Raw genomic sequence first — 17,187 nt, forward strand, 5'->3', positions numbered from 1 at the left:
GGGGAAACATTTTGGTGGACTTTTGGTCACATTTGACAGAGCAGGTCCTTTTCGTATAAGAACCATGTCAGTGAGGTGTACTGCATGGTTCTGACCACTAGATGGCACTGCTCTCAAAGACAAATTATGAAACATTGCAAATCCATGTGTTTCAGACTATTACCCATGCTGTAATATTAACCTAGAAATCACCTTCACCACATTCTCTCTTACTATATTAACTTTATGTATAACAAATTGGAAAAAATGATTTAGTTCACTTTTTTGTTGCTTAATGAAATCCATAGTGGCTGAAGTCTTGGGGCTTTTATAGACAAATGTATGATTGTTGGTGTTTTTGAACCTGTGATTTCTACTGCATCTCCTTAGTGACGGCTGAACAATGGGGGCAGGTCTCAGGCCAAGTGAATTGGTGTGACACAGACCCAGCTGGCAATCCTTCCTGTGTGGTGCCATACCACTGGTGAATAGACCTCCATTTATCTTGGCAAGGCTCAAGCAAAAAGAGTTCCTGTCGAGCCTCTGGATTCTTTTACCCAGGGGGACAGAAATGGCGTCTCAGAGCACAGAGCTCATGTTTCTGCCTCTCAGTGACACTCAGATTACATCACACCGCTCTCACAGATAGGGGCAGTTACTGAAAAGGAGACTCTTTACTGTTGGACACTCATTTTTATCTGCAGTAAATCTTTGAATTCTGAATGATTTGTGATAATAACCATGTTGAACTTGCAAGTCATCATTACAAGCTGCAGTAAGCACAGTGTATTTAATTACAGATTTTTTTTAAAAAAAACAACCCTCCTGCTCTTTTAAGCTTCCTCTCAATTTTCTTCCCTGGGTTTATGTTCATGATTTAATTATAAAGCTTTAAATTTGTATGAAAATTTAATTGCAAGTACCAAATACAATTGAAGCTCCCAAAGTAGTGAACATATAGATAAAAAAAAGTCACAGACATTTCAAACTATATTGTTTATTTCATATTTCTGCCAACGCTTACAGCAACACAAGACCTTGTCAGATGCGACACATTGCACATACTCTTACCAATGCTCGAGACAGAGAAGTACTAAAGTTACAGTAGCTCAAATACTCAGTAGAAGACCAGGATTTACTACAACTCACAAGAAGCTTAATTTAAATCTCTCGCACAGTTACACAGACACAAACACGGGGACCAACAGTATTCAGGAGCGAAAGCATAGTTTGAGGATGAGCTGAACTGTGGTCGTTCTAAGGCGTACTGTAGCTTTTCCATGCCACAGACCACATACCACAGACTTGGACCTTGGATTTCAGCATTGTTGTATTCTCTCTATCTTCTCTCCAGAAACGGCAGGCGACCTAGCGTGGCATATATGTGTGGGGGTTATTTATGAGCAGTGAACACACAGAGGCCCGGGGAGAAAGGCCAGCTCAGATGGGGTGCCTGAAGTTCTGGCCAGCAAAACGGGCCTTGTCGCCAAGCTCCTCTTCAATCCTGAGTGAGAGTGATGACAATTTGTTAAAATGAATGAATCTGTGGATCTCAGAAAATGTATTTAACCATTAAAAGAATGCTTATATTTTAGGACTGGACTCACCTGAGCAGCTGGTTGTACTTGGCCAAGCGCTCGGATCGGCAAGGGGCACCTGTCTTGATCTGGAAAACAAATTAAATTATTTAAATCCAAATCTGTAATCCAAAGGCGACACTTGAGGTTTCAAAGTCTCAATAATGTCACTTACACCCAGCTTATGAAATAATATTGTAAGTCTGTCTTTATTCATCTGAAAAGCTTTACCTGTCCAGTGCAGAGACCAACCACAAGGTCAGCAATGAAGGTATCCTCGGTCTCTCCAGAGCGGTGGCTGACCATCACACCCCAGCCGTTGCTCTGGGCCATCTTGCAGCTAAAAGGAGGGATGCATGTTAGCCCTGTTAACCAGGTAATACTTTGTTCACTGCTTTAGATTCTGGCAACACGTGTCATCACACTGCTGTGTTGTGGAAACTCACGCCTGCAGGGACTCTGTGACAGAGCCGATCTGGTTGACTTTGAGCAGCAGGCAGTTGCAGGACTTTTCAGCCACACCCTTTGCAATGCGTTTGGGGTTGGTGACAGTGAGGTCATCACCCACCACCTGGATGCTGGTGTCGGCTGTGAATTTGCTCCATGCCTCCCAGTCATCCTGGTCAAAGGGGTCCTCAATGGACACCACTGAGGATGAAAAAAAAGAAAAAGAGGAGAGCATGTTAGGGCCACATGTAAAACTAACAAATCAGCACTGTTACTATTTGTCCATATCTACAGAAAACCTTCAATAACTGTTTTTTTTGGCCACTTGGGGGCAGTGGAAACAAGCTGCTGGAAGAAAAGTCACTGAAAACAGCAAGATGCAACTAAGATTAAATAACTCAGTTTCTCAATTATTTGAGGTCCTTTATGCTTTGCTTTTTTCCTGTTGAACTAAATGCATCTTTATAATATCTTAAAACTTTAAAAACATTTTGGGGATTAGTAAGCATTGGACTAAAAGAGAGTTTTGAGCAGTTAAAACCAGAGATAGAGTGTTCAAAACCCACCGGGGTAATCTTTGACAAAGCCCTTGTAGAGGTCAGCCAGCTTGTCAGAGGAAATGTAGCGGCTAGGGTCGTCAGGTGACTTGAAGTCCAGGTCGTACTTGCCACCCTTGTAGAACTCAGAGGCGGCCACATCCATGCCAATGACAATCTTGTCGGTGTAGCCGGCCTTGCCAATGGCATTCTTCAGCAGCTCCAGAGCTGTGACAAAAAGATAAAAATGTTACAGTAAGAATCGTGACCAGAGATGTTGTTAATAAAATCAAAATGTTCACTTCTAAAGAATGAATCACCACTTAATACTTTGCAGGTTGACCTGACAATAGAGTTAGTGGCTGGCAGTCAATGCATTCAGTACTGAGCTGAGAGTGACATGATTAGTGAGGTCCGTCTCTGGGAGGTCTAAAAATATAACCTGTTCAAGACGCTCTCGTTTGACTGACACATAACAACTTTTGATGATCACTCCCTAAATGTTTCCTTGAAAAACAACTAGTTCATTCAGCCTGATCTCATTTCTTGTGACTTAATGTAACTCTAACAGTACTATGAATAAAAAGTGATCATGGTTTTTCTAATTGTTTCCTCTTACCTTCCTTGTTCTCCAGGATGTTGGGTGCGAAGCCTCCCTCGTCTCCTACGTTGGTGGCATCCTTGCCATATTTCTCCTTGATGACATTCTTCAGGTTGTGGTAGACCTCAGCACCAATACGCATGGCCTCCTTAAAGCTGCTGGCTCCCACAGGCAGAATCATGAACTCCTGCATGGCCAGCTTGTTGCCTGCATGTGAGCCACCGTTGATGACATTGAAAGCCTGAAGGGGAGCAGAGAGGATCCATTAATGGAATCATGACTGAATATAATGATTGTTTGGATCAAATGGCACATGTCTGTTGCATTATGAGTGTATTTTTGGCAAAGGCCTATGGTACATGACTTAGGTAAAAGCACAGTTATGCTCACAGGGACAGGGAGGATGACTTCAGGGTTGCCAGCGAGGTCAGCAATGTGGCGGTAGAGGGGTACGCCCTTCTCTGCGGCACCAGCCTTGCACACAGCCAGGGAGACGCCAAGGATGGCATTAGCACCAAACTTAGCTGAGGTAGGACAGATACAAATATGTTAATATATTGTGGATATTGAGTCATGTTCTTTCAGGCATGCAATTCTGAATTTTCCAGGCTAATTAGGCCAAAATCAGTAATGCATGTCCTTGAACACACAGCATGAGTATACATGATGTTTGTATATTATTTTTATTTTATCTTTTAAAATAACAGACCCTATCTTTATCTAATTCAATGCTTTTGACAAATACAAATCCTTAAACTATCTTTGATATATAAAGCACATAACATACAGTACATTCACAAACAGCACTGATATTACTGAGCAAGTCTTAGTACGTAAAGTAGCATCTTACACTTGTTTTCTGTGCCATCCATGTCCAGCATCAGCTTGTCCACCTTCTCCTGCTCCACAACGCTCACCTCCTGGATTTGACATAACATAATTTATACTGTATGTTTGAAAAAATTAAAGATTAACTAGGTAACTTTGGTTTAATTCTTACTAGTCAGTTCAGAAAAACACACTCCAATACTGTTAGTCACAAAGCATCCCATAATTATACCAATGAAGCCCTGCTAATGCACAACTAATGATAGATACTAAAAATATTTATTTTTCACAAATGCAGTATTACCTTACAAATACAGGAACCACAACTGTAGGGTTACTTACTTAGCTTAAAATTGTACAATTAGTCAAAGATGCATAAAGACGAAATTCACTTCTTCATCAATGTAAATATGGGCTTATTTTTTAGGCTTATGACACTTGGATACAGTAATATTAGTCAAACAGTAAATGGTCCTACCTTGCTAACCAGTGCAGGTGCAATTGTTTTATTGATATGCTCAACAGCTTTTGAGACACCTGCAACGGACAAGCAGACTATAACTGACCCAGGCAGGAGAAGACCATGCAGAGCAGGCAAGACAGATGACCACAGAGCAACTTATCCAAACTTATGTAAAATAAAAATATTATTCAGCAATTAAGATGAGGACTGTGTTTAATGAAGACATCTGGTCAGAGCTATGATTGTGTTCTTTATTCCGTTTTTCTTTTTACATCTGTGAACATCTGTTAGTGCCTGAAAAGGTTAGTTTCCATTCTTCATGCTGTTGTGCACAGCAATTTGTAAGAGAGTCATCCTGTTATTCCACACTTTATTTACCTGGTTACACAATGCAGGGGCCAAGAATTCATTTATATATTTAACTGCTCTTTTGACTCCTAACAGGAGGAAGACAGACAGAGGAATTGGAAAAGAAGGAAGAGATGAAGACAGACAACTGAATGTAAAGTTCTATCAGCAGAAAAGGAGACAACCAGGGAGTTGAGAGGGGGAATCAATTATGATGTCTTACCTTTGCCCATGTAGCGTGTTTTGTCATTGTCACGGAGTTCCAGAGCCTCATAGATGCCTGTGGAAGCACCGCTGGGCACTGCAGCTCTGAAAAGACCTTGAAGACAGAGAGGACATTTTGTTACTGTCACTTCCTGAAGTGCTGTGTCATGTCCAAGAAAGATAGCAAGGACTGAATGCAGTTTGAATGTTATTTTATATATATGTGTGTATAGATATATATATATATATATATATATATATGTATATATTTTTTCAGCACATAATCTGAATATGTAAGTATGTTGGTTGAATAATTAAGTACAGGAGGAACTGCTGGTATTCAAGGAGCAACAGCCAGTAGAAAGGGACTATCATGTGCCGTCCAATCAGCTGAAAGCATTCTCTGGTCACACTACTGTTCATCGTTTTTTCCATCCAGAGAGAGAAATAAAGCATGTGGGCAGGAAGTAGTACTGGTTGTACTGCAGCAGGCTGTGATGTAACAGGGGGGGACAGGCTGCCAACTGAGCATGTGCAGTACATCAGTTGAAGGATGCCAAGCCCCGCCCATAAATAAGAGGATGGCCGTTTTGGAATCAACCAAGTGATGAGAAATTGAGGAAAAGCATAAATCTATTCAGCTTGATCAGTGGACCGGCAGTGATGGCGAGAGTCTGAGGGGATTTAGGGCTTAGGACAGGAGGACACAGCCGCTGCCTTGGCCGTGCGTTCAAGCTTAGCAAATCATCTGCATCTTGACATCACCTGGCTGCAGCTTGGTGATGCTGGCAACAATACATCAGTCTATAAACTGAGATGCAGTGCTATTAAATCAAATCTGCTTATACATATTTTATCTGGAGGAAAACTAGGGCCACAATACCATCAAAAGTAGTCTGAATTTACAAGCTTTACAGAGAGATTTATGAGTATACAGTTACGTTTTTATTTTGTGCTGATAACCCTATGCAGAGGACAAAACTGTAACAGTGACTATAAATGTCTTACTACATTACACTACTGAAATTACATCACGCTAACAACAAGCCCAGGAGGTTTTCTAGTATTTCTGTGACTGAGAGGCAAGCTGGTTACGTAACACAGCAAAACATGTTACACTAACTGACAGACGTGCTCTGGGTGCAGCACTCTCACTCTGGTCTTTGCTCTAATGATGCCAGAACAAGCCTGCCTGACTTAACAGGGAGAGGGAAAAAAGAATAAAGGTGGTATTTACAGTAAACTGGAGCACTAAGCAACCATCCCATACTAATGACAAACAACAGGGCTGCAGAACAGAGCGGTCGATTTCCAGCCAATGTATTCAAGGCCATGTAGACTATTCCACTCACTTCCATGTCAGTGGTCATTCAGTTTGCTTCATTAACATTCTCAGGACATTTCGTTGGCTTGAGCTAGTCCTTTGTTTTAGCTCTGAGAGCAGAACCTACTGACAACAACTTTCAACAATCTGGCCATTAGTTAATTGAATAAATTGATCTCAACCTTTGGCAAAAGTGTCAAACAGTGCAGCCTTTAAATGTTTAATGCCCGGCAGCTTTCCAAAATGTAAAAAGATAAGCATAGATTAAATTTACCTGACACCTTTGCTTTGAATGTAACATCGAAGATTCAACTCAGCTCATAGGTTTGTAAGAAGTACTACTGTACCTGTCTGTGCCCCCTAACAGGAATCATTACAGTAACACAGTGCTGTACAGGCAGTATGATATTTCAGGAGCTATTTTCTCTCATTCATCATCTGATCTCATCCACCGGGCTTGCAGCTGGCAGCAGTGCAGCCACACTGGCTGGTCCATCCTAGTCCACAACTTAACTGGTAAATTGAGCAAGACTCAAGAAAAAGTAAGAAACTTGGCTTTCAATATGATGTTCTTACAAAAGCATTACACATACTGTGGAATAAATGCATGTTTTAAGTTATAGATGGAACTGGATTTTTTAAATATTTTTTTTATAATTGTCTTTTTTTGCCCTTCTGTATGTGCATGTTTATTATTAATGCTTTTTTCAAGCAAAAATTGTCCAGTGGTTCCTTGTTCCTCCTTCTCAGTTGTAAGGATTTGGTTATTTGTCTTATGTTAGCACATCAAAATACATCAAAACACAAAATTCCATAAATTGTAATAATGTAATAATTATGTTCTATTATTTTATAGAGCAAAAGATTAAATTAATAAGAGGATAATGGACAGATTTATAAATAAAATCAAAATAATCTTTAGTTATAGCCCTATTTGTAACTAAGGTAGACTGTAGTTGGCTAGCGTAACTTGAGCCAGGTGTTTTCTCACTAAATTCTTGACCATCATTATTAAACTTCAAAACATGAAATCATAAATATTAATCACGTAGTACCTTTCTTAGTGTACAGGTCGACCTCCACAGTGGGGTTGCCACGGGAGTCAAAAATCTCACGAGCGTGAATCTTCAGGATGGACATGGTTCTGGATCTGCAGAAGAAATGACACAGATGAGACATCAGTATTCCAGTGTTCCACACAGATGCTGGTTATCCTGCACTGTCACTTACTGAATTAAAGCTTTGAAGCCAGCAGTGAGTTTGCAAAAACTGGAATGCTCAATGACAAACTCAGGAAAAAAGCAATAAAATATGATTAAATGATGGAGTTAGAGTGTAATAAACTTCCTCTTAAATTCTCCAAACCTATACTAACCATGCACACCAACTGACTCAACCAACTGTTGAGGGTTGGTCAGGAAGGCAGAGGTATTAGTCACTAAGGCGTGGCCTATGCAGCAAAAAAAAAAAAAAAAAGTCTCTGCAGGTCCACTGAGTTTACTTAACATATCAGATTTCAACACAGCATTTCAAAATGCTTGCAAAACGGACTTACTGCTGTTAAACAGTGAAGTAAGAATTCTTGATAACAATAGCGAAAAGTCACCATAAGAAAAAATAAGGACGTGGCTTGATACAATACACGTTTGTCTTCTTTTTGTCCATGTATCACTTTACTGATATGTGCCTGAGTAGTGCTCTAATCTCATGGAGCCTTTGTTATCTCTCCAAATTCCAGCAATAGAGGTCAGAGAAGGTTTTAAGCCAGACTGTCTGGCCATAACGCCTGCTGCTCTATTGATTTTCATTTGATTTATCCAACTTGCCCCGAATACATGTACTAACTTGCTCATCTACCCACTCTGAATGAGTGAATGCATGAGTGAACTCTGAGCGAGGCCTCCAAATCTAAGATAGAGTGACTACAGTGAGCCCTGCTGAACAAAAGGAAAGTGTTATGTGGAAACTTGGCACACTCACATTGCTTTTTGTCTCTCCAAAAATCTTTCACCATTTACTGAGGATGGTATTGAACCTCAATACTTTTTTTTTAATGACTAAAATGTGTCTGTGGAACTGAATATTGATAACTGTCAAATCTGGCACTGAATATCTGGCCTTGCTCGGTTTTTAAAAAATCAGATAGTTATTTATAGTTATATATAGTTTAGACTATTGGCATCATATTGGCATCATATTGGTATTGTAAGAGAATCAAAAACTTCAAACAATACACAGCCTTACTGTTTTCAGTTCAGCACAGGCATAATAAAAGCACCCACACTACACTTCAATTTTCTAACCCTTTTATTATTTTATTTTATGTATTATCTGTTTTATCATGCCAGATAACTGCAACAACACTGGAGAGCAAGGAGTTAAGATGGCAGCACAAAATGGCACCCACATATAAATAAATAAATAAATAAATAAATAAATAAGGACTGATACCTTATACGTTTTTATGCAGTAGGCTTTCAATTTGAACTAATCCTATTGTTGGGCTGCACAAGGGTCTACCAGCAAGCCATCTGTGTTAACAATCAGTTTAATAGCAATGCATTAAAACATTTCCTTTAAAACTACAGTACTTCATAGAATATCTAACAATTGAGGGAGGTATTTGAAATAGAGGGGTCTTCTGGAGGTATTTAAGGCATACACTGAATCACTGAATCACTGTAGCAATAATGAGACATTAGGCTATACTACATACAGTAATTTTCCAATAGCCTGTCGACACACCCCCAATGTCTACTGCAAGCAACTGGTAGCTCAGTGTCAGCGTGTGTAGCCTCTGGTAGTGCTAGACATGTATTCACACCCTTTAAGGCTTTGAATGAACAAAAGGGGAAAGTATTGCTGGTTCCTTAACTAATTGAACAGACTGCTGGAAGTTGGGTTTGCAACTTGACGCCCATTTCTCTCTCACACACACACACATACACACACACACTGCAGTTCTTAAATGGAGTGACATCTCGCCAGCTGACGGCCGGGTTTAAAAATAGACGGTGGGCTACAAACTACTCCATCCTGCAAACCTCAAAACCATCAGCTGAAGGATTAACTGGCGCCTCTGAAGAATCGGAAATCAACAATTAAACTATGCGCCAACTCAAGGACTTTGAGGTTATCGTCGAGGATGAAGAACAGACTGTACACATTTATAAGAAGAAGAAAAAGTATTTTATATGAAAACGCACAGTCTTGTAGTCACCCTTTAAATCTAAATAGTTATTTCCCTATCCACAATATGCAGATACAAAGCAGAAAACAGAAGTTAAAGTTACCTTTCCGGCCTAACTGTGTGCAAGGACGGTGCTGTCTCGCGCAGGCAGAGAAAGCGCTCGTTACGCACCGATCCCGAATATAAAGTGAACGCGACCAGGAAGGAGCAACGCTATTGGCTGGGACTGACTCACGAGGCAGACAGACGATTGCGAGGAAGCACGCACGTTCACATCATGAGTAGTCAAGTCTGACTTTGCATCCGTGATGAGAGGACGAAGAGGATAAAGGGGTTGTCTCACAGCGAGAGCATCATTGTGTTTGAAGACATTTTATTTTAAATGCACAGAAGGCCGAAATGATATTGTTTGAGCTGAATTATGGGAAATGTGGTTTCCATTAACTATGAGGAAGAAAAGAGGCAGTGTGTGTAGAAGTGACGCAGAGATGAGTACGTGCAGGGAAGCAGGCAGGGAAATCCGTCGCAGTGGTGCGTTGGTGGTCACATGTCTCTTGTGGTCACGTTATTTGGCACTGACATTTCTTTTCCCATCACGAATTAAAGAAATATATGTGGCAGTGGAAGAATGAATGGTTTCTTACTCAGGACCAACCCCAGTAAAAGCATTAATGCGGGTATTCGCAGACCAGCTATGTAGGCTTTAAAACTGGTACAATAATTTGTTTTCGACGTGGAGGCACATAACTTGTTTCAGTGAAGAGGGGACGTGCGTCATCTCAAACTATATATGTTAAGACATCTTTCAGTTTCCACCAAATTAAGCCCAGGTTTTATCTTAAATCTAGTAGACTAATCTTTTGACAAGTAATATCAGTATTTGGAGGTTTTATCCCCCATATTCATGTTTCCTGTCAGGGAATGTTGAACTACTTGTATTTGCATGAATTTGTACAGCATGCACTATATTCATTCATTTGGTGACTGTGATTTGGTGTATTCATGTGAAGAGTGAAGAGATGAATCAAGACATGAGTGCATAGTGGATTTCCCCAAGACATTTGACGTCTCATCATGACACGACATGGATCCTATGCAGCTGCGCAGTGCAGTGAGTGCAGCATCCATGGCAGATCTGAGCTGGAGATCACAGCCTGCTGCAGTGACCTTGAGGCTCTGTCACTGTTGGACTCACGTACAGCCAACTGCGCCATCTGCTGCCCAGATTCTCTCTATAAAATGTCTCAGCAACATGTACCTGACACAGACATTTCCATGTCATCAGCAGTGTGGGAACAGAGGAATTTATTTGCTCCAAATGATCCAAATTTTCAAACACAAGAAGCATCCTCAAACATCTATCTGTAGTGTTTTGCTGACATTATTACACACCTCATTCATCCTGAAGTCCTCAATAATAAATGGATTTTCTGAATAAGTCAGTGAACGAAAACACAGATAGTATGTAGGCAAACAAATAAACATATCTAGTCGTAGTCTATTCTGAGCTCAGAAAAAAATGAAACTAACTTGTGACTATCATATATTTTTCATAATTTTTTTTTTTTTTTTGAACCAATGTGTTTCTTGATATTTCAAGCTTTACATACTTAAGCACACTTACAGAATGTTTTTTGTTAAAAGCTTTAAATTCTTTTGTTCCATATCTGAGTAAAAAAAAATAGAAAAGGCAAAAATAGGAACAGCATAAACAGAGAACCTATCGGTAAGGTGGTTCCATATTCTTATGACAGTGTCAGAGGTCTGAAAGTTAAAATAAATGATCGAATAAATAAATAATAAAATTTTTGATATTTATATAAAAGTCAGATTGAGTAGAATTTCCATGGTGATTGATACTTATGAAATGAAATCATAACAAAAACAGAAACAGAAACAGAAATACACTCTTATACATTGATAGTCCAGGCCTATCAGTGTCTATATGATGCTGAATCGTCTAGGTGTCCTGTAATGTAAGTCCAAAGTAAGTAATTAGTGGGTTCCACCTCCTCTTGAATAAGGCCATATCAAGGTTGAGCTTTGCTGTTATTCTTTCCATTGTGTATACCCTGAGAAGTCGTTTTTTCCATTGATCGACGGTCGGGGGTAATGGCTTACACCAGGACAGTTATCATCTTTTTTGCCACCATTATGAGGACTTTAAGTAGGTACCTTTTTTCTTTACATAAAAAGTCACAGGGAAGCACTCCAAGAACAAAGATCAGCGGGTCATTCCTTATATTAATTTGTAAAATGTTAGAAAGTTCCGCCCGGATTCCCTCCCAGTACATTTTCAGTTTAGGACAATCCCAGAAAATGTGTGTGTGATCTCCAATTTGTCCGCATTGTCTCCAGCAAAGATTTGTCTTTGTTTTGTCAAATTTGGAGATATTTTTCATAATTTTTAAATGAACTATCTAACTATTTAATAACTTAAACAATTAGAATATTAATTGACAGTAGACTTACATTTTAGTTGTAGCACTAGACAGCAGGCCTTTTTTACAGTTAGACTCATCACAACAGGAAAAGCACACAGGTGTTACTAATATTAATGATGGTGTCTCAGTAAAAGCATGATAATATTCACAATACCAGGACTCTGAAGCGGCTAAATAGAATTCAGCCATTATTAATTTTATTATTAACACCTGCGCTTTTCATACTGTGAAATGTCAAAATGTCTTCAATGAAAAGGCCTATAAGCTTGAATGATAAGGGGCTTCACCTGTGGGCTATAATTGTTAATATGAGGGAACAATTACTAATTTATAACATGAAATACTAACAGTAATTCATGTGCACAAATTAATACAAAAAATGACCCCCAGTACCTGCTGTGCTCTGTACAAACCTTCCCTGAGCAGAAGATTTTGGACACTCAGCTCTTATCCGGCAGCTTTCCAGTGAACTAGAACACAAAGTGAACCTCTCATAGCTGCACATTTTTGCCTCCTGGAGCAGGAAACAGGCCTCTTTGTAACATTAATAACTACACTGTGAGTACCGACATTCATCACAGAGTGGCAGTACTGAGTAATATGAAGAGGTTCTCAGCTGCACAGAAACCTAACATGCTGGTATCCAGATTAAGTACTGGTCCTGGAGAAGATTACTGGGTGCCACTGTATAATAATGGTTGTAATGATTAATAAATGATCTATTAATGCTTTATAGATCAGTTTGACACATTAATAGGAAAGTGTTTTGGGTTTCCATGTTGGGAAATAGACGTCTGGCTGGTAGAGGGCCCATCCTGCAGGACTCTTAAAAAATAATAAAAATTAAAACAATTTATTATTTACAACTGCAGACATGATGGGCTGTGGTAAAAACATTATTTGTATTGACAAAAAAATAGCAAAATAAATATTTTTGTCATCCTGTTCGTTCATACCGTGTAATGCATGTCTGTACTTCCTGAGAGAGGGACCTCTCCTCTCTTGCTCTTCCTGAGATTTCATACTGTTAGAGTGTTTTTAGGGATCTTTTCTTAATCTGACCTGAGGTTCTAAGGATAGAGGATGACGTACTGTTGCACAGATTGTAAAGCCCCCTGAGGAAAATGTGTGATTTGTGATACAGGACTGGACAAGCAAAATTGACCCAATATGACCCAGACTTATCTCAGACCTTATTAATGACTAACATTTAGACTATAACTGCAAACTTGATTACTTAGAACACGGGAGAAACCCACAGTCCTTTATTAATGACTCTATTTAGATTTGTAACTGATTACATTTTTTAATCATGGCTGGTGGGAGCTACTGTATCCCTTTTAAACCTTTATGATTGAGTAGTCCAGCAAATCAGCAGCAAGAGAGATTTTTCATAATTTCACAAGTTGTTCTTATGACTTGCATTTATAACTATTACAACTGATTCAAAGCAGTAAATGTTTTATGAATCACCAATGAAGCCATTAGATACAACTTATTATGGTATTGGTATGGTAATTTAATGTGGTCACTGGTTCAGTTTAACTCTTTTAATTAGATTTCAAGTCACACATTGACCTTTTCTGAATCAGCCTGGTGGCAGCTGAAGTGTCCACCACCTGAGTGTCTGCGCATGTACTCCTCTCACCCACCTGTGAAATGGTTGCAGGCAGCTCCACTGGCACTCTGCTAATCTGTTGGTCACCATTAGAAAGCTACACCAGAATGTGAAGAATCATGACAAAAGAGGTGATATATAGCATGTTCTTGTTGTCAGCCAGTTATAATATTTACCCATGTTTGCCCACTCTGACACTTTTTTAAGGTAAAATCTCTTTAGCCTGCCGACCTCAGAGATTCTTCTTTGTCAGAGTGAAAGTTGGTTTGCTGAGTATCTAGCCTCAGTCTGGTGCATATTTTTAAGGAATTGGCCAAATATGAGTTCCTCCCTCTATGCCCTCCGGCACCAGCAGTCTACACCTGCAGTGACGATGCCAGAATGTGCAAGTCAAGCACATTAATCCTTTCAATGTACCAACCACTCACATCAGCTGACAATCTTAATCCTTTAGGGAAAACCTTCTCATGCAGTATGCCCTTATAAAAATGCCTGCCACACTGCCTGGATGTGAGATTAATTTGCACCAGCGGAGCTACTCAGTGACTCAGACTGTGGTTGCAATGGGCAGCTTCCAGGTGTGAACGTGTGCAGCTGTGCGTTTTGAGAAAAGAGTATTCATGCTCAGTGGAGCCTGGTTAAAAAAAGGAAAATAAAGACTTAAAACCATCAATTCTTTCTATACTATGTTCTCTCCTGCACCCAACCGTCTCGACCACCAACCAGGATGTTCTCATGCATACAGAATAACTTGATTCACTGTGAATAACCAGACACATTAACACAGTTCAAAGAAACTTCCGCAATTGTCTGAGTTTGGACAATTTGTGCAATAGCCAGGTTAATGTCTGGAAGGATGTGTGGGCTGCCTGCAGGAAATGTCTCATTATTGCTACAGAGAAGAGTTTATTGTTTTTCACACCAACTAATAAATCAAACTATTCTACTCAGATTTTCAATTGTAATATCAAAGCCATTTGACTGTCACACACAAATAAGTGTGTGTTTTGTTTTCTCACTTTTCTGATCCTACTTACAGCAGGATGTTGTTGATGCAGGATGAGAGACACTGACATGCACAGACATATCAAAAGTATTTTTCAAAAGTCAGTTCATTGATGTTAATTCTTGGTACAACAATGAGTACAAAAAAGTTGGCAAGAGTTGAAACTAGTACTTCATATTTTATTATACTATATTTATACTTTACACACATCATGAACATAAACAGTGCACTATCAGAAACAATAGCATAGCATGCCGTTACATTAATAACGCTAATGCTGCACTTGAATAAGCGTGTGATGGGATAAAGTGTTGAAGCAGTTGAAAACCGTAGATTCTCAGCTGATCGTGAGAGACACTGATGTGTTGCAGTTGTGCAACACGTCAGTATCTAATGTCAAGACTAGTATCCGCATGTGTTGTATGGATATATTCATGCAAATAGACTTCTATATATACATGCATTTGTTATATTTAACACATTTGATGTTTTTAATGATATAATATGTGTTTTGTTTTGTTTTCTACATAGAAAAAGAGACTCAATGAGTTTATTAGCACATCCAACAGTCCAAAAATTCCCCTCCAACTCAATGTTGAGTAAAGCAAACTGTGGTTACGACAGCAGTTACTTTTTCTCATGGCTGGTGGGAGCTACTGTACGTAATACATGAAAAGTCCATGTAACAGCAGCCATGTGGTTTCAGTTGGCCTCTTAACTGTACAGTCATCAAACATCCTCTAAACTAGCTTATTAACCAGCAAGTTATTGGGCTTTTAGCCTACAGCATACTTAGGGTAATAGGAAAAAGAGACCCTCAGTGAAATACATTCTACCTGTTTCATTTAAAAAGGAAGAAACCACTGTAAAGGTCAAATCCAGGATCCCTGTAAATATGGTGGCACCCAAGAAAAATCTGACTTTATTAACTTACTAATCACAGACTTCAGCTTTTTGTTTGGTTCATTGTTGAACTGTCACAGGATTCTGTCCATACAGTCTGCACCTGAATCATATATGTCAAGCTCATAATATGCAGACTTTAAATTACAAGGCTTGCTCTCGGCTGGCACAGTTACACTATTCAAGCCCCCAAGACCTTAAAAACTATGATTGTCCTTGAGGCAAAGACAAACCCAGTGATTTACTGAGGAAGAAGACATTTCTAAGTACTGGTGTATGGTGTCAAATCCATGGCTTCTTAATGATCTCAGACTTTGTGCGTGTAGAAAACACTCGCTTGTCACTTCACCTGTTAAGGTAAATACTGTTTTCTCCACCTGGGGTTGTTTAAAACGTTTTTCATCAGCTTGTAGTTGTTGATCACCAAGCAGGAAAACAACTGGTATCAATAAAGTGCAGGCCATAGAAAGGCCGTACACTTCAGCCCAGAGAGGAAGGATGTTAGTGGAACAATGAAAGTCGTAAATCAAGTTAAGTGTCTTTAGTCCTTTGATCACTTTGTAATTTAATCAGTTCTTTGCACACAGATGGACACAAACAAATGCATACTCACACAGAGATTTGTATTATTATATTTATGAGGAGTCTCTTTGACTAAAAGTATTCCTTAATTCTAAATGTATACTTTATACTAAATCTCAGTGTTTACACTAAATTAAAGGGGTAATTTTGAGCTATGAACATATTCACTTTCTTGCTGAGAGTTAAATAAGAAGACTGATACTCTTGTCTCTCATGTTCCCCCTTGTATCCAGGCTGTATGTTAAATATGAAGCTGTAGCTTATACTGCTTCATATTTAACATACAGACTGGAAACAAGGGGGAACAGGTAGCCTGGCTCTCTTTGAAGGTAGCAAAGTTTGCATACCAGCCGCTCTGAAGCTTACCAATTAATACATTGCAACATTGTGTTTAATTTATGCACCAAAAAAGTTAAAAGTTCAAGAAAAAAAGTGTGTTCACACTTCATTATTGCAGAAATGCAGAAGTGCAGAAACAGTTTCAAGATTCAAGGAAGCCACACCTGACCAAGAAATAGTCACACAATAGCACATTAACCACAGAAAAACTGTAACTATAATGTTATTTTATCACTCCAGTTTTAGTTGAATTTTTCAGTCTGCATGCTAAGCTAAACTGCTGCTGGCAGTAGCTTCATATTTAGGTCAATCTTCTCATCTGTCCCTCCACAAAAACACACATGAACATATTTCCCAAAATGTTGAATTATTTCTTTGAAATATGAACCAAGATATTGTCCTGACCCTAAAATAACCCCCTGAAGACCAACAAAATGATGTCAATTTCCCTCATTTTTATGTCCTTGTGAAGACTTTTGTCCCTCCTAGGCATACTGCACACTCTCTCTCATACACACACATACAGACACACACCCTAGAATTTGACAGCTCTAGCATTTCAGGTCGAGGTATTGGACATGTTGCGACTAGTGAACTTTAACAGGTGAAACATGTTGTCCCATTATTTATTGCTATTGACGCTCATGGTTTTATTCACTGATGTGTTTAACAGTAGCCAACAAAGTGACAATGGCATGAATGTGCTTGTACTACAGTTTCCTGGTAAACCTGATTATTAAATTTACCAAAAATGGTCAGCAATCCTCTTTAAGGAAATAAGGAAGTACTTTAAACCAC

At 39.2% G+C, this 17,187-nt stretch overlaps 1 protein-coding gene across 1 annotated transcript in view; it reads right to left on the bottom strand.

Annotated features, from left to right (window-relative positions):
• Positions 1-968: 968 nt before the first annotated feature.
• The window catches only part of eno1a (enolase 1a, (alpha)), a 48,827-nt gene continuing 32,608 nt past the window's right edge, over positions 969-17,187 (bottom strand). Inside the window, exons 2-13 of the mRNA XM_053317201.1 lie at positions 9,601-9,638; positions 7,363-7,457; positions 5,003-5,098; positions 4,447-4,505; positions 3,991-4,060; positions 3,531-3,664; positions 3,159-3,381; positions 2,570-2,767; positions 2,003-2,204; positions 1,788-1,896; positions 1,587-1,645; positions 969-1,483 (exon numbers count right to left, since the gene is read on the bottom strand). Of these exons, the coding sequence (XP_053173176.1) occupies positions 1,420-1,483; positions 1,587-1,645; positions 1,788-1,896; positions 2,003-2,204; positions 2,570-2,767; positions 3,159-3,381; positions 3,531-3,664; positions 3,991-4,060; positions 4,447-4,505; positions 5,003-5,098; positions 7,363-7,447 (1,299 nt within the window). The 5' untranslated portion in view covers positions 7,448-7,457; positions 9,601-9,638 and the 3' untranslated portion in view covers positions 969-1,419. The remainder of the gene's footprint in view (positions 1,484-1,586; positions 1,646-1,787; positions 1,897-2,002; positions 2,205-2,569; positions 2,768-3,158; positions 3,382-3,530; positions 3,665-3,990; positions 4,061-4,446; positions 4,506-5,002; positions 5,099-7,362; positions 7,458-9,600; positions 9,639-17,187) is intronic.

Source organism: Scomber japonicus, chromosome 4 (assembly GCF_027409825.1).
Source record: "Scomber japonicus isolate fScoJap1 chromosome 4, fScoJap1.pri, whole genome shotgun sequence".
In the NCBI taxonomy this organism is placed as follows: Eukaryota; Metazoa; Chordata; class Actinopteri; order Scombriformes; family Scombridae; genus Scomber; species Scomber japonicus.